General features: G+C 50.4%; 1 protein-coding gene across 1 annotated transcript in view; it reads left to right on the top strand.

Annotated features, from left to right (window-relative positions):
* mctp2b (multiple C2 domains, transmembrane 2b) overlaps positions 1-12500 on the top strand; it is a 21973-nt gene that overhangs the window by 4879 nt on the left and 4594 nt on the right. Inside the window, exons 7-16 of the mRNA XM_056608204.1 lie at positions 1073-1237; positions 1956-2086; positions 4005-4191; positions 4768-4861; positions 4947-5049; positions 5589-5691; positions 6238-6339; positions 7144-7218; positions 7946-8065; positions 11710-11823. Coding sequence (XP_056464179.1) covers positions 1073-1237; positions 1956-2086; positions 4005-4191; positions 4768-4861; positions 4947-5049; positions 5589-5691; positions 6238-6339; positions 7144-7218; positions 7946-8065; positions 11710-11823 — 1194 coding nt within the window. The remainder of the gene's footprint in view (positions 1-1072; positions 1238-1955; positions 2087-4004; positions 4192-4767; positions 4862-4946; positions 5050-5588; positions 5692-6237; positions 6340-7143; positions 7219-7945; positions 8066-11709; positions 11824-12500) is intronic.

Below are 12500 nucleotides of genomic sequence, written 5' to 3'. Positions count from 1 at the left end.
ATGTGTTATTTGTTTGTTCGCGCAAGAAAACGTGTGTTTTTCGCCCTATGTGTTTGTTTCAGTTATTTGCATGCATGCTCATCACTTATTGTTCGTGGCTGTGTGTGTGTGTGTGTGTGTGTGTGTGTGTGTGTGTGTGTGTGTGTGTGTGTGTGTGTGTGTGTGTGTGTGTGTGTGTGTGTGTGTGTGTGTGTGTGTGTGTGTGTGTGTGTGTGTGTGTGTGTGTCTGCATGCTTTCTAACCGGCATGTCATTCTGTTGTGCACCTAACATGCATGCTCCCTGCAGCGCTGGCCTCACAAACGAAAGAACAACTCTTTGGTAAGACCACACACAAACACGCACACGCACGCTCGCACGCACACACAACCGCACACCCACACGCACATGTCGAAGGAGTGGCTGCTCTGATGTAATTGCTCGTCGTGTTGCTCCACACAAAACGATTCTATGTTGCCTAATGTCCTGATGTGGTTTTAATCTCCCTGATCGCCTCTCTCGTCTCGTCTTGTCCTGTCTACTGTCTCTCCTCCTCTCTCCCCTCACTCTGCCTCCTCTCCGCCCCTCACCTCTCCCCTCCCTCTCCTCCCCCTCCCTCTCCTCCCCCATCTTCCCTCTCCTCCTCCTCTCCCCTCTCCTCCTCAACCCTCTCCTCCTCTCCTCTCCTCCTCCCTCTCCTCCCCTCTCCACCTCCCTCTCCTCCCCCTCCCTCTCCTCCCCCATCTTCCCTCTCCTCCTCCCCCCCTCTCCTCCTCTCCTCCTCCCCTCCCCTCCCCCCTCTTCTCCCCCCTCTCCTCCCCCCTCTCCTCTCCTCCTCTCCTCCCCTCACCTCACCTCCTCTCCTCCTCCCCTCCCGCTCCTCCCCCCTCATACCCCTCCTCCCCACTCCTCCTCCCTCTCCTCCCCTCTCCTCTCCTCCTCCCCTCCTCTCTCCTCCTCCCTCTCCTCCCCCCTCTCCTCTCCTCCTCTCCTCCCCTCCCCTCCTCCCTCTCCTCCCCTCTCCTCCTCCCCTCCACTCTCCTCCTCCCCCTCCTCCTCCCCTCCTCCCTCTCCTCCTCCCTCTCCTCCCCCAGTCTAATAAGCCTCACAACGCGCGTCTGGCCGAGGTGCTGAGGAAGGGCCAGCTGTGGACCAGCGTGGTGGTGGTGACCCTGGTGGGGGCCAGGGGCCTGGAGGTGGACAGTCCCGGGGACCTGTTCGTCCGCCTCCGGCTCGGAGACCAGAGGCACAAGAGCAAGGTGCTGGGCAACACGAGGACGAGTAAACACAGCGAGGAAGGGACTGCCACAGAGCGTTCAAAGGGGACGTATCACACCACCGGGTGTGGGTGTGATTAGCCGTTACAAACCGTTTTGAAAATCTGCCGCTTCTGACATCACTAGTGGGCGTGTCCACCTAGATCTGTGCTGGATAGATGAGCAACGTTTACTTCAGTCTACTGGGTAAGCTGGTAGACTGATCTATCCAGCACAGATCTAGCTGGACACCCCAACTTGTGATCTCTTAAGGGGCAGATTTTCGAAACGGCTTGTAAGGCCTGATCACACTCACACCTGGTGGTATGATCGGTCCCCTTTAGGAACGGTTTAGGTTATAAGGACTTGATTGATAACGAGGGGATTTGGTGCTGTCTCAGGTTTACTGCTCCATGATAGAAAGTAATAATACAAATAGAGAATAGCAAATTATATGATATGCATGGAAATATAAGCACAGAAAATAACAATTGTTTACCTTGTCTTTTCAACACGACAATCTCGACTGTGTTCACCAATTTGGTGCCTTTTACTGATTTGTTTTTACTTATATCTCGTTTCATTCGGCACATGCTTCTCGTGTTCCAAGGTGGAAAACAGACGCTATGGTTAGCGTCGGTACAATACCAAATCATTTGACAGACACATCGACGCATTCTTCCACCTCGTGTTTTTAAACTCCCACAATGCCTTTCTGCAGAACCACTTCAAAACGGCCAATCCTCAGTGGAGGGAGAGGTTCAGCTTCAACCAGTTCACTGACGCAACGGGGATCCTGGAGGTGGAGCTGTGCACCAAGCTGGGAACCCGCAACCATGAGATACTGACAGGGTAGGTCCCCCTCCTGTCCTCCCTCTCACTCCTCCTGTCCTCCCTCTCACTCCTCCTGTCCTCCCTCTCACTCCTCCTGTGCTCCCTCTCACTCCTCCTGTCCTCCAGCTCACTCCTCCTGTCCTCCCTCTCACTCCTCCTGTACTCCCTCTCACTCCTCCTGTCCTCCCTCTCACTCCTCCTGTCCTCCAGCTCACTCCTCACCTCCTCCTTCTCACTCCTCACAAGGAGACACTCCTCAGCTCCTCCCTCTCACCACTCAGCTCCTCCCTCTCACTCCTCAGCTCCTCCCTCTCACCACTCAGCTCCTCCCTCTCACCACTCAGCTCCTCCCTCTCACTCCTCAGCTCCTCCCTCTCACTCCTCAGCTCCTCCCTCTCACTCCTCCCTCTCACTCCTCAGCTCCTCCCTCACTCCTCAGCTCCTCCCTCTCACTCCTCCCTCTCACTCCTCAGCTCCTCCCTCTCACCACTCAGCTCCTCCCTCTCACCACTCAGCTCCTCCCTCACCACTCAGCTCCTCCCTCTCACTCCTCAGCTCCTCCCTCTCACTCCTCAGCTCCTCCCTCTCACCACTCAGCTCCTCCCTCTCACTCCTCAGCTCCTCACTCTCACTCCTCAGCTCCTCCCTCACCACTCAGCTCCTCCCTCTCACTCCTCAGCTCCTCCCTCTCACTCCTCAGCTCCTCCCTCTTACTCCTCAGCTCCTCCCTCTCACCCCTCAGCTCCTCCCTCTCACCCCTCAGCTCCTCCCTCTCACTCCTCAGCTCCTCCCTCTCAATCCTCAGCTCCTCCCTCTCACCCCTCAGCTCCTCCCTCTCACTCCCCAGCTCCTCCCTCTTACTCCCCAGCTCCTCCCTCTCACCCCTCAGCTCCTCCCTCTCACTCCTCAGCTCCTCCCTCACCACTCAGCTCCTCCCTCTCACTCCTCAGCTCCTCCCTCTCACTCCTCAGCTCCTCCCTCTTACTCCTCAGCTCCTCCCTCTCACCCCTCAGCTCCTCCCTCTCACCCCTCAGCTCCTCCCTCTCACTCCTCAGCTCCTCCCTCTCACTCCTCAGCTCCTCCCTCACCACTCAGCTCCTCCCTCTCACTCCTCAGCTCCTCCCTCTCACTCCTCAGCTCCTCCCTCTCACCCCTCAGCTCCTCCCTCTCACCCCTCAGCTCCTCCCTTTCACCCCTCAGCTCCTCCCTCACTCCTCAGCTCCTCCCTCTCACCCCTCAGCTCCTCCCTCTCACTCCTCCCTCTCACCCCTCAGCTCCTCCCTCTCACCCCTCAGCTCCTCCCTCACCACTCAGCTCCTCCCTCAATCTCATCAGCTCCTCCCTCTCACTCCTCAGCTCCTCCCTCTCACCCCTCAGCTCCTCCCTCTCACTCCTCAGCTCCTCCCTCTCACCCCTCAGCTCCTCCCTCTCACTCCTCAGCTCCTCCCTCTCACCCCTCAGCTCCTCCCTCACTTCTCAGCTCCTCCCTCTCACTCCTCAGCTCCTCCCTCTCACTCCTCAGCTCCTCCCTCTCACTCCTCAGCTCCTCCCTCTCACTCCTCACCTCCTCCCTCTCACTCCTCACAAGGAGAACCTCCTCACCTCCTCCCTCTCACTCCTCACCTCCTCCCTCTCACTCCTCACCTCCTCCCTCTCACTCCTTACCTCCTCCCTCTCACTCCTCACCTCCTCCCTCTCACTCCTTACCTCCTCCCTCTCACTCCTCACCTCCTCCCTCTCACTCCTTACCTCCTCCTTCTCACTCCTCACCAGGGGACCCTCCCCATTACTCCTCCTCTATCACTCCCTCCGAACAAGAGAACACACACACGCCCAATGTTATTGTTTTTTGTGTGTCTGTGTGTGTGTTATATGTCTACATGTGTGCGTGTGTGTGTGTATGTGTTGGTGTGTGTGTGTGTGTGTGGCTGTACAGGTTTGAGGTGGACTTCTCCAGCCTACCCATGAACAAGAACCAGCAGTTCAAAGCAGAGCTGGGCCAGAGTGGCGGCTACATGCTGCTCCTGGTGTCCCAGAGCGTGTGCAGCGGCGTGTCCATCTCTGACCTGGCTGCCGCGCCCCTCGCCGCCGGGGAGGAGAGGGAGAACCAGCTGGAGAAATACGTGAGTCCGCTCTCCGTCTCCAGCGGCCGCCGTGGATGTCATCGGTTTGGCGTCAATTCATTTATGCTGAATTAAATTGATTAAAAACACACAGAGGAGTATGTGGATTTTTTAGGAGTTGAGAATTCCGACCCTAATCTCAGAATTCTGAGTTTAAATTTAGACTTCTGAGAATTAAATCTGAACTCCAGACAAATAATCTCACGTGGACCTAATCCTCTTCTGTAAAAACAAACACCTCTCGGCCATAGGGTTAAATAGGATTTAGGTAGATTGGTTGTGATCGAATAGTTCGAAGGTCAAGACCAGAAATAGAAGTAGGCCTCAGCTTCTTCCCCTTTCAGACGCCTCTACGCTACTACAATATTAATAATGATCATCTGAATAATTCAAAGGAAAACATTTGTGGTATGGCGATGCTGGTGAAGGTGTCCTCAGGGTTTCCTTCAGTCATACTGATGGGGCTCTGGGGGACATAAGACTTACAACGTCTGAGAAACGCTTCTCTACTCCGATCCAGAACCCACGGGGTGTGTTCAAACCACCGCTGTGTGCGTGTTGTATGTTTGTCCACAGAGGCTGGCGAAGTCCTTCGAGAACCTAGGAGACATCGGTTATCTCCAGGTGAAGATCCTCAAGGCCACAGATCTCCTAGCTGCAGATCTCAACGGTACGGAATATATCCTCCACATCATAAACGTACTCTTTCTGGACATCAGCCTTCTGAAATCAGTTCTCTGTGGTTTCTTCTCCAGGAAAGAGCGATCCGTTCTGCGTTCTGCAGCTGGGGAACGACCGGCTGCAGACGCACACCATCTACAAGACCCTGAATCCTGAGTGGAATGAAGTCTTCACCTTGTACGTCTGGCCGGGAGCCTTCAGCAGTTGATAAAGTCCCTTCTTTCCACAGTGACTTTTTTAGATTTATATAATTGGCGGGTGGGGGGAAGGCATCTCGCTCTCGGATGCCTGATAGTAGGACTAAGGACATTGGGGTTGGAACCAAGAATGATTTAATTTGAAACACACAACCGTAATAAGCAGATTTGGGTTGCTGGTTTCCACGGCATTCTGGAGCAAGATGCCTACAAGTAAACCATTGATTTTCGGGTTCAAACCCAGAAGATTTAAGCACCCTCAACACTAGAGTCAAACACCCTCAACACTAGAGTCAAACACCATCAACACTAGACTATGGTTGCTTGTTGCTCTGCATGTTGATGAAGTAGTTGCTGGCGAGGATGATTATGACGATGGTGACGTTATTGTGATCACGACGAGGATGGTAACCACGGTTACGAGGAGGATAGTTTGTGTTGTAACAATGGTGTTCTTGTGTTGTGATTGTTGCGTGGGTGTTGTCAAGGATGTTTACATGTGTTTCTGTTCCTCTTAAGTCCCATCAAGGACGTCCACGAAGTTCTGGAGGTGACTATCTTCGATGAGGACGGAGACAAGGCACCCGACTTCCTGGGGAAAACTGCCATACCCCTCCTGATGGTAGGGCCACCATTTAGCAAACACTTAGTCCAGCTAACATATAGTCCAGCTAAATCATAGTCCAGCTAAATCTCAGTCCAGTTTACATATAGTCCAGTTCACTCTCAGTCCAGCTAACGCATAGTCCAGCCTACATATAATCCAGCTAATTCTCAGTCCCACTAACTCTCAGTCCAGCTAACATATAGTCCAGCTAACTCAGTCCAGCTAACATATAGTCCAGCTAACTCTCAGTCCAGCTGACTTATAGTCAAGCTAAATCATAGTCCAGCCTACATATAGTCCAGCTAATTCTCAGTCCAGCTAACATATATTTCAGCTAAATCACAGTCTAACTAACTCTGTTAAGTCCTTCCAGTTTCTCGAACAGTTTGCTAAACTCGGGAATGATTTTTGTTCTGGAAAGCGACAATGTTTTGTAGTTTCGCTTTCGTAGCATTTCAAGGCAGACATAAGTGTTTCCCTGAAGAGTTCAATAGCTCCTTACTGTCTGTCTGATCACTGGTCTGTCTCTGTCTCTCTGGTGACCTGTCTGTCTGCCTGCAGGCCCCCAACAGGCAGCAGATCACCCTGCCCCTGAAGAAGGAGAACCTGGGCTCCCTCTCCAAGGGGGTCCTCACCCTGGAGCTGGAGCTGCTGTTCAACCCGGTAGGTGGGAGCCCACCTGGTTACCTGTAGTGTAGACTAACCTTAACCAGATAAAAACTCGTTTTTTTTTTTTAATAGAACACAACCTCTAGGTTTTGGCTGGTAACCTGTAATGTAGAATTATAGTACATCATCAAACCCCGAGGTATTATGGGGGTTTTGAGATTCTGGAAAAAATGACCATCTGGAGAGTTTGGGGGGGGGGGGGGGGAGGGGGGGTGGGATCGGGAGCAGATGGGCGTTTAGCTCATCCCGTGGATTGCTGCTGAACCACATGGAGGGAACACTGAGCTCAGTGGAGATGGAGGAGCTGCTAGCGGCTAAACAGCTAGTAGATTAGCGGTAGCGCAGTGGTAGCGCCGATGCAGCGGGTGTCACCAGTGATGTGGCTGACTGTCTGTGTGTCTGTCCCCGGGTTTGTCTGTCTGTGTGTGTCTCTGTCTGTCTGTCTTTGTGTGTCTCTGTCCGAGTGTCTGTCTTTTTGAGTCGCTGTCCGTGTGTGTGTGTGTGTCTGTGTGTATGCCTGTCTTCCTTCCTTCCTGCCTGCCTGTCTAACATTCTGACTGTCTGTCTGTCTGTCTGTCTTTGTGTGTCTCTGCCGTGTGTCTGTCTTTGTGTATCTGGCCGTGTGTCGGTCTCTCCGTCTTTGTGTGTCTCTGCCGTGTGTCTGTGTGTATGCCTGTCTTCCTTCCTGTCTGTCCGTCTGTCTGTCTGTCTTTGTGTGTCTCTGTGTGTGTACGCCTGTCTTCCTGCCTGCCTGCCTGTCTAACCTTCTGTCTGTCTGTCTGTCTGTGATGTGACCAGGTCCGAGCGAGCGTGAGGACCTTCTCGCCCAAGGAGACGAGGTTCATCGAGGACAATCCCAAGTTCTCTAAAAAGGTGAGACCACCCAAACGAACAGAGCCTGACCCACAGTTCACTGTAGTAGTTCCGTCTCAGAACCTTAACATCGAACCCGCTCTGAGCTTCTGCTTCCAACGCTTCGACGGGTAAACAAACAAACGCTGGGGTCGGGTCAGAGGTCAAAGCCTATGACCACGCACCAACCAGAACCAGGTTTGCCATGATGACCTCAGGCTGGTCAACTGAATGACCAGATAATCCGTCAACATTTAAACGGAAAGAAACATTCATACATGCTCTGGTCCAGGGTGGTTCTCCTTAAGAGGCGGGGGTTATTTATATTCATGATACTCTCCATGTGATGTTGAATAGTTTTTCATGTGTTACCCTCATTTACATTAACATTTACATTTGGGCCATTTAGCGGACACTTTTATCCAAAGTGACCAAAAATAAGTACATTGTAAGAAGAAGTAGAAACAACAATATATCGCTGTCGGTGCAGTAAGGATGTTTATAGAACCAAGCCAGGCACTATGACCATAGTCATAGGCGCCTCTAAATTAAATGTATTATTATTATTATTATTATAGTTGGGTTAAACCATTCCCCGTACACAACAAAGATAGCTAGGATAAGATAGTGATGATGATCATCATTATCATCATCCAGATGATAACTGCTAACCAATCTCTGAGACCCATCCATCCAGTTCGTACCAGATAGATCGAGCTGCTGACTGCCTGTGTTGCGCCCGCTCCAGATTCTGGGCCGTAACATCACGCGTGTGCGGACGCTGATCCGGGCGGTGCTGTCCACGGGGCGCTACGTCAAGAGCTGCTTCCAGTGGGAGAGCACCCAGAGGAGCATCACCGCCTTCCTGGTGAGGAGACCGCCCACGCTCTATGTCTCTCTATCGCTCGCTCTCTCTCTCTCTCTCTCTCTTCCACACTCTCTCTCTCTCTCTCTCTCTCTCTCTCCCCCTCCCTCCCTCCCTGGGCCCCTCTCTCTCTCTCTCTCTCTCTCTCTCTCTCTCTCTCTCTCTCTGGGTCTATGCCTCTCCCTCGCTCTACCTCTTTTTCTCTCTCTCACTCTTTTTCTCTTGCTCGCTCACTCTCTCTCTCAATTAAATTAAATTCAATAAACGCTTTATTCACATGGGAAGCCAACATTTACATGGCTAAATAAACTGAAGTCTCTCTCTCTCGATCTCTGAGTCGCTATGTCTCTCTATTTGTGTGTGTGTGTGTGTGTGTGTTCCTCTCTCTCTCTCTCTCTCTCTCTCTCTCTCTCTCTCTCTCTCTCTCTCTCTCTCTCTCTCTCTCTCTCTCTCTCTCTCTCTCTCTCTCTCTCTCTCTCTCTCTCTCTCTCTCTCTCTCTCTAATATAATATTGAGAGTTTTTTTACTGTGGTAAAATACATACATAAACAATACGGTAAACAAGGGTGTGTGGGTGAAGCAGTTGCCGCGGAGACGTCTGTTAGCGGTAGTTTGGCTCCGCTGCGGTAGCGATGCGTGACGCCCTCGATCGTCTCTTCAAAAAACAAACCACGCTGCTGTGATTCTACCATCCCGTATATCCCCCGACAGATATGGTTGTTTCCTCCCATCTGTGTTCGTTGTGTCAGCTCACTGTCCGTCTGTCTGACAGTCTGACAGACTTGAAGGTAAACAGGGGGACTGACAGATAATGGGCAGACACACGGACAGAAAGCTGACACCGATGGGAAGAAAGTAGCCTACCATATCTTTCGGGGGCGTAAACGGGATTGTGCTAGTGTGTTTGAGTCTCATCTGGAGAAAGTGAAGTCCCAATGGAGACGAGTCTATTTTTACTCTCTTTCCCTGACAACTCATTACGCTGTTAACAAGCCGGCAACGCTGAAATCAAAAATGGTATGACCCGGGAACTCAACGGACGGGCAGACAGCCAGACAGACAGACTATAATCATCTCGATAGGATCAAGGCTATCGATAGCCCGGCCCCCGGCCCGGGCCCGTCCCACCGGCAGCGGACCCATACATACTAAGCAGGGTCACGGAGAGTTCTTGGTACTGTAATACTGCTGTCCACCAGGTGGCGGTAAAGGTCCTGGTATCGTATACACGGGGGAGAATTTCTTCCAGGAAAGTTTCCTGGAGGCATAAAACGGGTCCAGCTGGTTCTGTTGGCGGTGTGTGGTCTGGTACACTCTCTGGTACACTCGGGTACAGTCTGGGAGACACACACACTCTGGTGCTTACTCTGGTGTACAGTGCACACACTGCTTCTGGTTTATTAGAACCCAGGAAGGTCCAACCGGAACCAGTCCAGCTAGAATTGATTACATTAATCCCAGAAGTGAAATACATTTGTAACCGAAGCATGCATGAAAATAAATATATTTAAATATTGTTATAAGATGATTTGATGATAAGCTGGTCCTATATTGAAAAATACATGATAAAAATTGTAGAAATGTCACAAATAGAATTAATCTTTAATTGACAATATGATATGCATACAAATATGAACAGCAGTGGTGCAAATATGAATACAAATCCAGTAAATATTAAAGATACATATTTCTCTGTGAAATTAATATTTTGTATTGCTTTGAATTCACACACACAAACACACACACGCACGTACACACACGCACACACACAGATTATTTGAGTGTTGTTCTCATCTTGGGAGCCATCTGTGCGGTTTTCACACTAATTTTAAGTAGACATGGTCATATTTAGGACATGATTTTTGGTAGATGTATGAATATGACATATGAGTCAACATTTGCAAAACGTAATTCAATATATTTTGTATTATGATCCAGTAGCTGTATAAATATGGTAGGGTCTGTTCATATTTGGTCGATGTAGCTGCTAGTTAATATTTGCTTGGCGTCCCAATATTGTGAGGGTGTGTTGAGATTGTTGGCGATGTGTTAGATGTGGTTGGTTTTGTGTTAATCATATTTGTTTGACATGTTAATATGTGGTAGCTGTGTTAATGTGTTTTAGTGCATTTGGTCGTTGTGTTAATATCGGGTAGCGGTGTTGGTGTGTTTTTGCAGTTGTGTTAACATGAGCTAAGTGTGATAATACGTGTTATCGTTTTCAATTGGTCAACACACAGTAAACAGAGCAGGTTAGGCTCCTCCCCCTCAGGTCAGGGTGACATTCCTGCAGCATTAGTATCTGCTGTCCCCGTCTCTGTCAGTCTCCCTGTCTCTGTCAGTCTCCCTGTCTCTATGTCTCTCTGTCTCTCGCTGTCTGTCTCTCTTTCTCGCTGTCTCTCTCTCTCTCTCTCTCTCTCTCTCTCTCTGTCTCTCTCTCTCTCTCTCTCTCTCTCTCTCTGTCTCTGTCTCTGTCTCTGTCTCTGTCTCTGTCTCTGTCTCTGTCTCTGTCTCTGTCTCTGTCTCTGTCTCTCTCTCTCTCTCTCTCTCTGTCTCTCTCTGCCTCTCTCTGTCTCTGTCTCTGTCTCTGTCTCTCTCTCTCTCTCTCTCTCTCTCTCTCTCTCTCGCTTTTTCATCCCCTCTCTCGCTCTGTCTCTCGTTTGCTCTTTCTCTGTCCTTGGGTGTAGAATCAGGAGGTGTGTGTGTGTGTGTGTGTCTGTGTGGTTGTGTGTGCGGGAGGGGGTGGAGGTGTGTGTGTGTTGTGGGACAAGGAAGGTGTGTGTGTGTGTGTGTGTGTGTGTGTGTGTGTGTGTGTGTGTGTGTGTGTGTGTGTGTGTGTGTGTGTGTGTGTGTGTGTGTGTGTGTGTGTGTGTGTGTGTGTGTGTGTGGGTGTGTGTGTGTGGGTGTTGTGGGACCAGTAAGAGGTGTGTGTGTGTGTGTGTGTGTGTGTGTGTGTGTGTGTGTGTGTGTGTGTGTGTGTGTGTGTGTGTGTGTGGGTGTTGTGGGACCAGTAAGAGGTGTGTGTGTGTGTGTGTGTTGTGGGACCAGAAGCAGGGGGGGGGGGGTGGTTGAGCGGCTCAGGGTCTCGGTATCGGGGGGGCGTGAGCAGGCGGTCGGAGCCTGGCTCCTTCAGAGGGTCTGGGGTCGCGAGGTCAATCCCCCATCCAGCCGGCTGCCGCCCCGCACAGCGATAAAGAAACCTGTGTGTGTGTGTGTGTGTGTGTGTGTGTGTGTGTGTGTGTGTGTGTCTGTGTGTTTTTTAAGAGTCTGTGAATGTGTTCGGGTGTATGTGTGTGTTTAAAGTGTCATAGAAATAGAGAGAGAGAGAAACAAAGACAAATATATTTTCGTATAATTTTTAATATTATAGATTCTTTCTATACTTTCAAGAGCATTTCAACCATATGATTATTAGAGAATATATGAATACCATTGTAGTATCAAATCTATAAAATAAAAAAGAAGTATCTCAAACTAAATCATTACATTTTGTGGAACAATCCCAACTCTGATATGAAATTGAAAATATAATATCTAACATAATCGATGAGGTATTTCTTTGTAAATGAGGAGCTGGACACTGTATTGATGATGGGCTCCTGAGTGCTGTATGACTTCTAACCCGAGTCACCTTTGACCCTGGCCAGGTGTTTCTTCTGACGGTCTGGAACTTCAACTTCTGCATGCTGCCCTTCTTCTTGGTGCTGCTCTTCTCCTGGAACTACTTCCAGATCTCCTCCGGGCGCGTGGTCCACGACCTGGTGAGTACCTAGAACCCTCTAGAACCGTCTAGAAACCCTCCTCTCCTCTGATACTCACCTCACTCTGCTTCTTCTCCTCTCCCCTATTCTCCTCTCTCATCCTCTCTGCTAATCTCCTCTAAACTCCTCTCCTCTCCCCTTCTTTCCTCTTCTCTCCGCTAATTACTTATTATTGACTCCTCTCCTCTCCTCGCCTCTCCTCTCCTCTCCCCTCCTCTCCTCTCCTCTCCTCTCCTCTCCTCCACTCTCCTCTCCTCTCCTCTCCTCTCCTCTCCTCTCCTCTCCTCTCCTCTCCTCTCCTCTCCTCTCCTCTCCTCTCCTCTCGATACGATACGATAGTACTTCATTGTCAGAGCAAGATTGAAATTTGTCTTGCATCCCTGCAGCTCTATTTAGACATCAGGACAGTACATCAAAAACAGGACATCAAGGCAGGACCCACAAATAAATTAAAACGAGATACATTTATCATCACATTACAACAACAGACGACAACGTTTAAGGTCCGTCAGTGTGCATTTGGTCTGGGATTAAGTGCCTGATTCAGTTCTCCTTTAATTAGTACTTCACTGCGTTCCTCCTCTCCTCTCTACTGGTCTCCTTGCTTCTCCTCCTCCTCTCCAGTGTGTGCGCATGTGTGCGTGTGTGTGTGCATGCGTGCGTGTGTGTGGATGCTT

This window comes from Gadus chalcogrammus, chromosome 14, assembly GCF_026213295.1.
Source record: "Gadus chalcogrammus isolate NIFS_2021 chromosome 14, NIFS_Gcha_1.0, whole genome shotgun sequence".
Classification (NCBI taxonomy): Eukaryota; Metazoa; Chordata; class Actinopteri; order Gadiformes; family Gadidae; genus Gadus; species Gadus chalcogrammus.
Note: the sequence above shows the minus strand (reverse complement) of the source record. Positions and strands in the feature narration are given on the sequence as shown.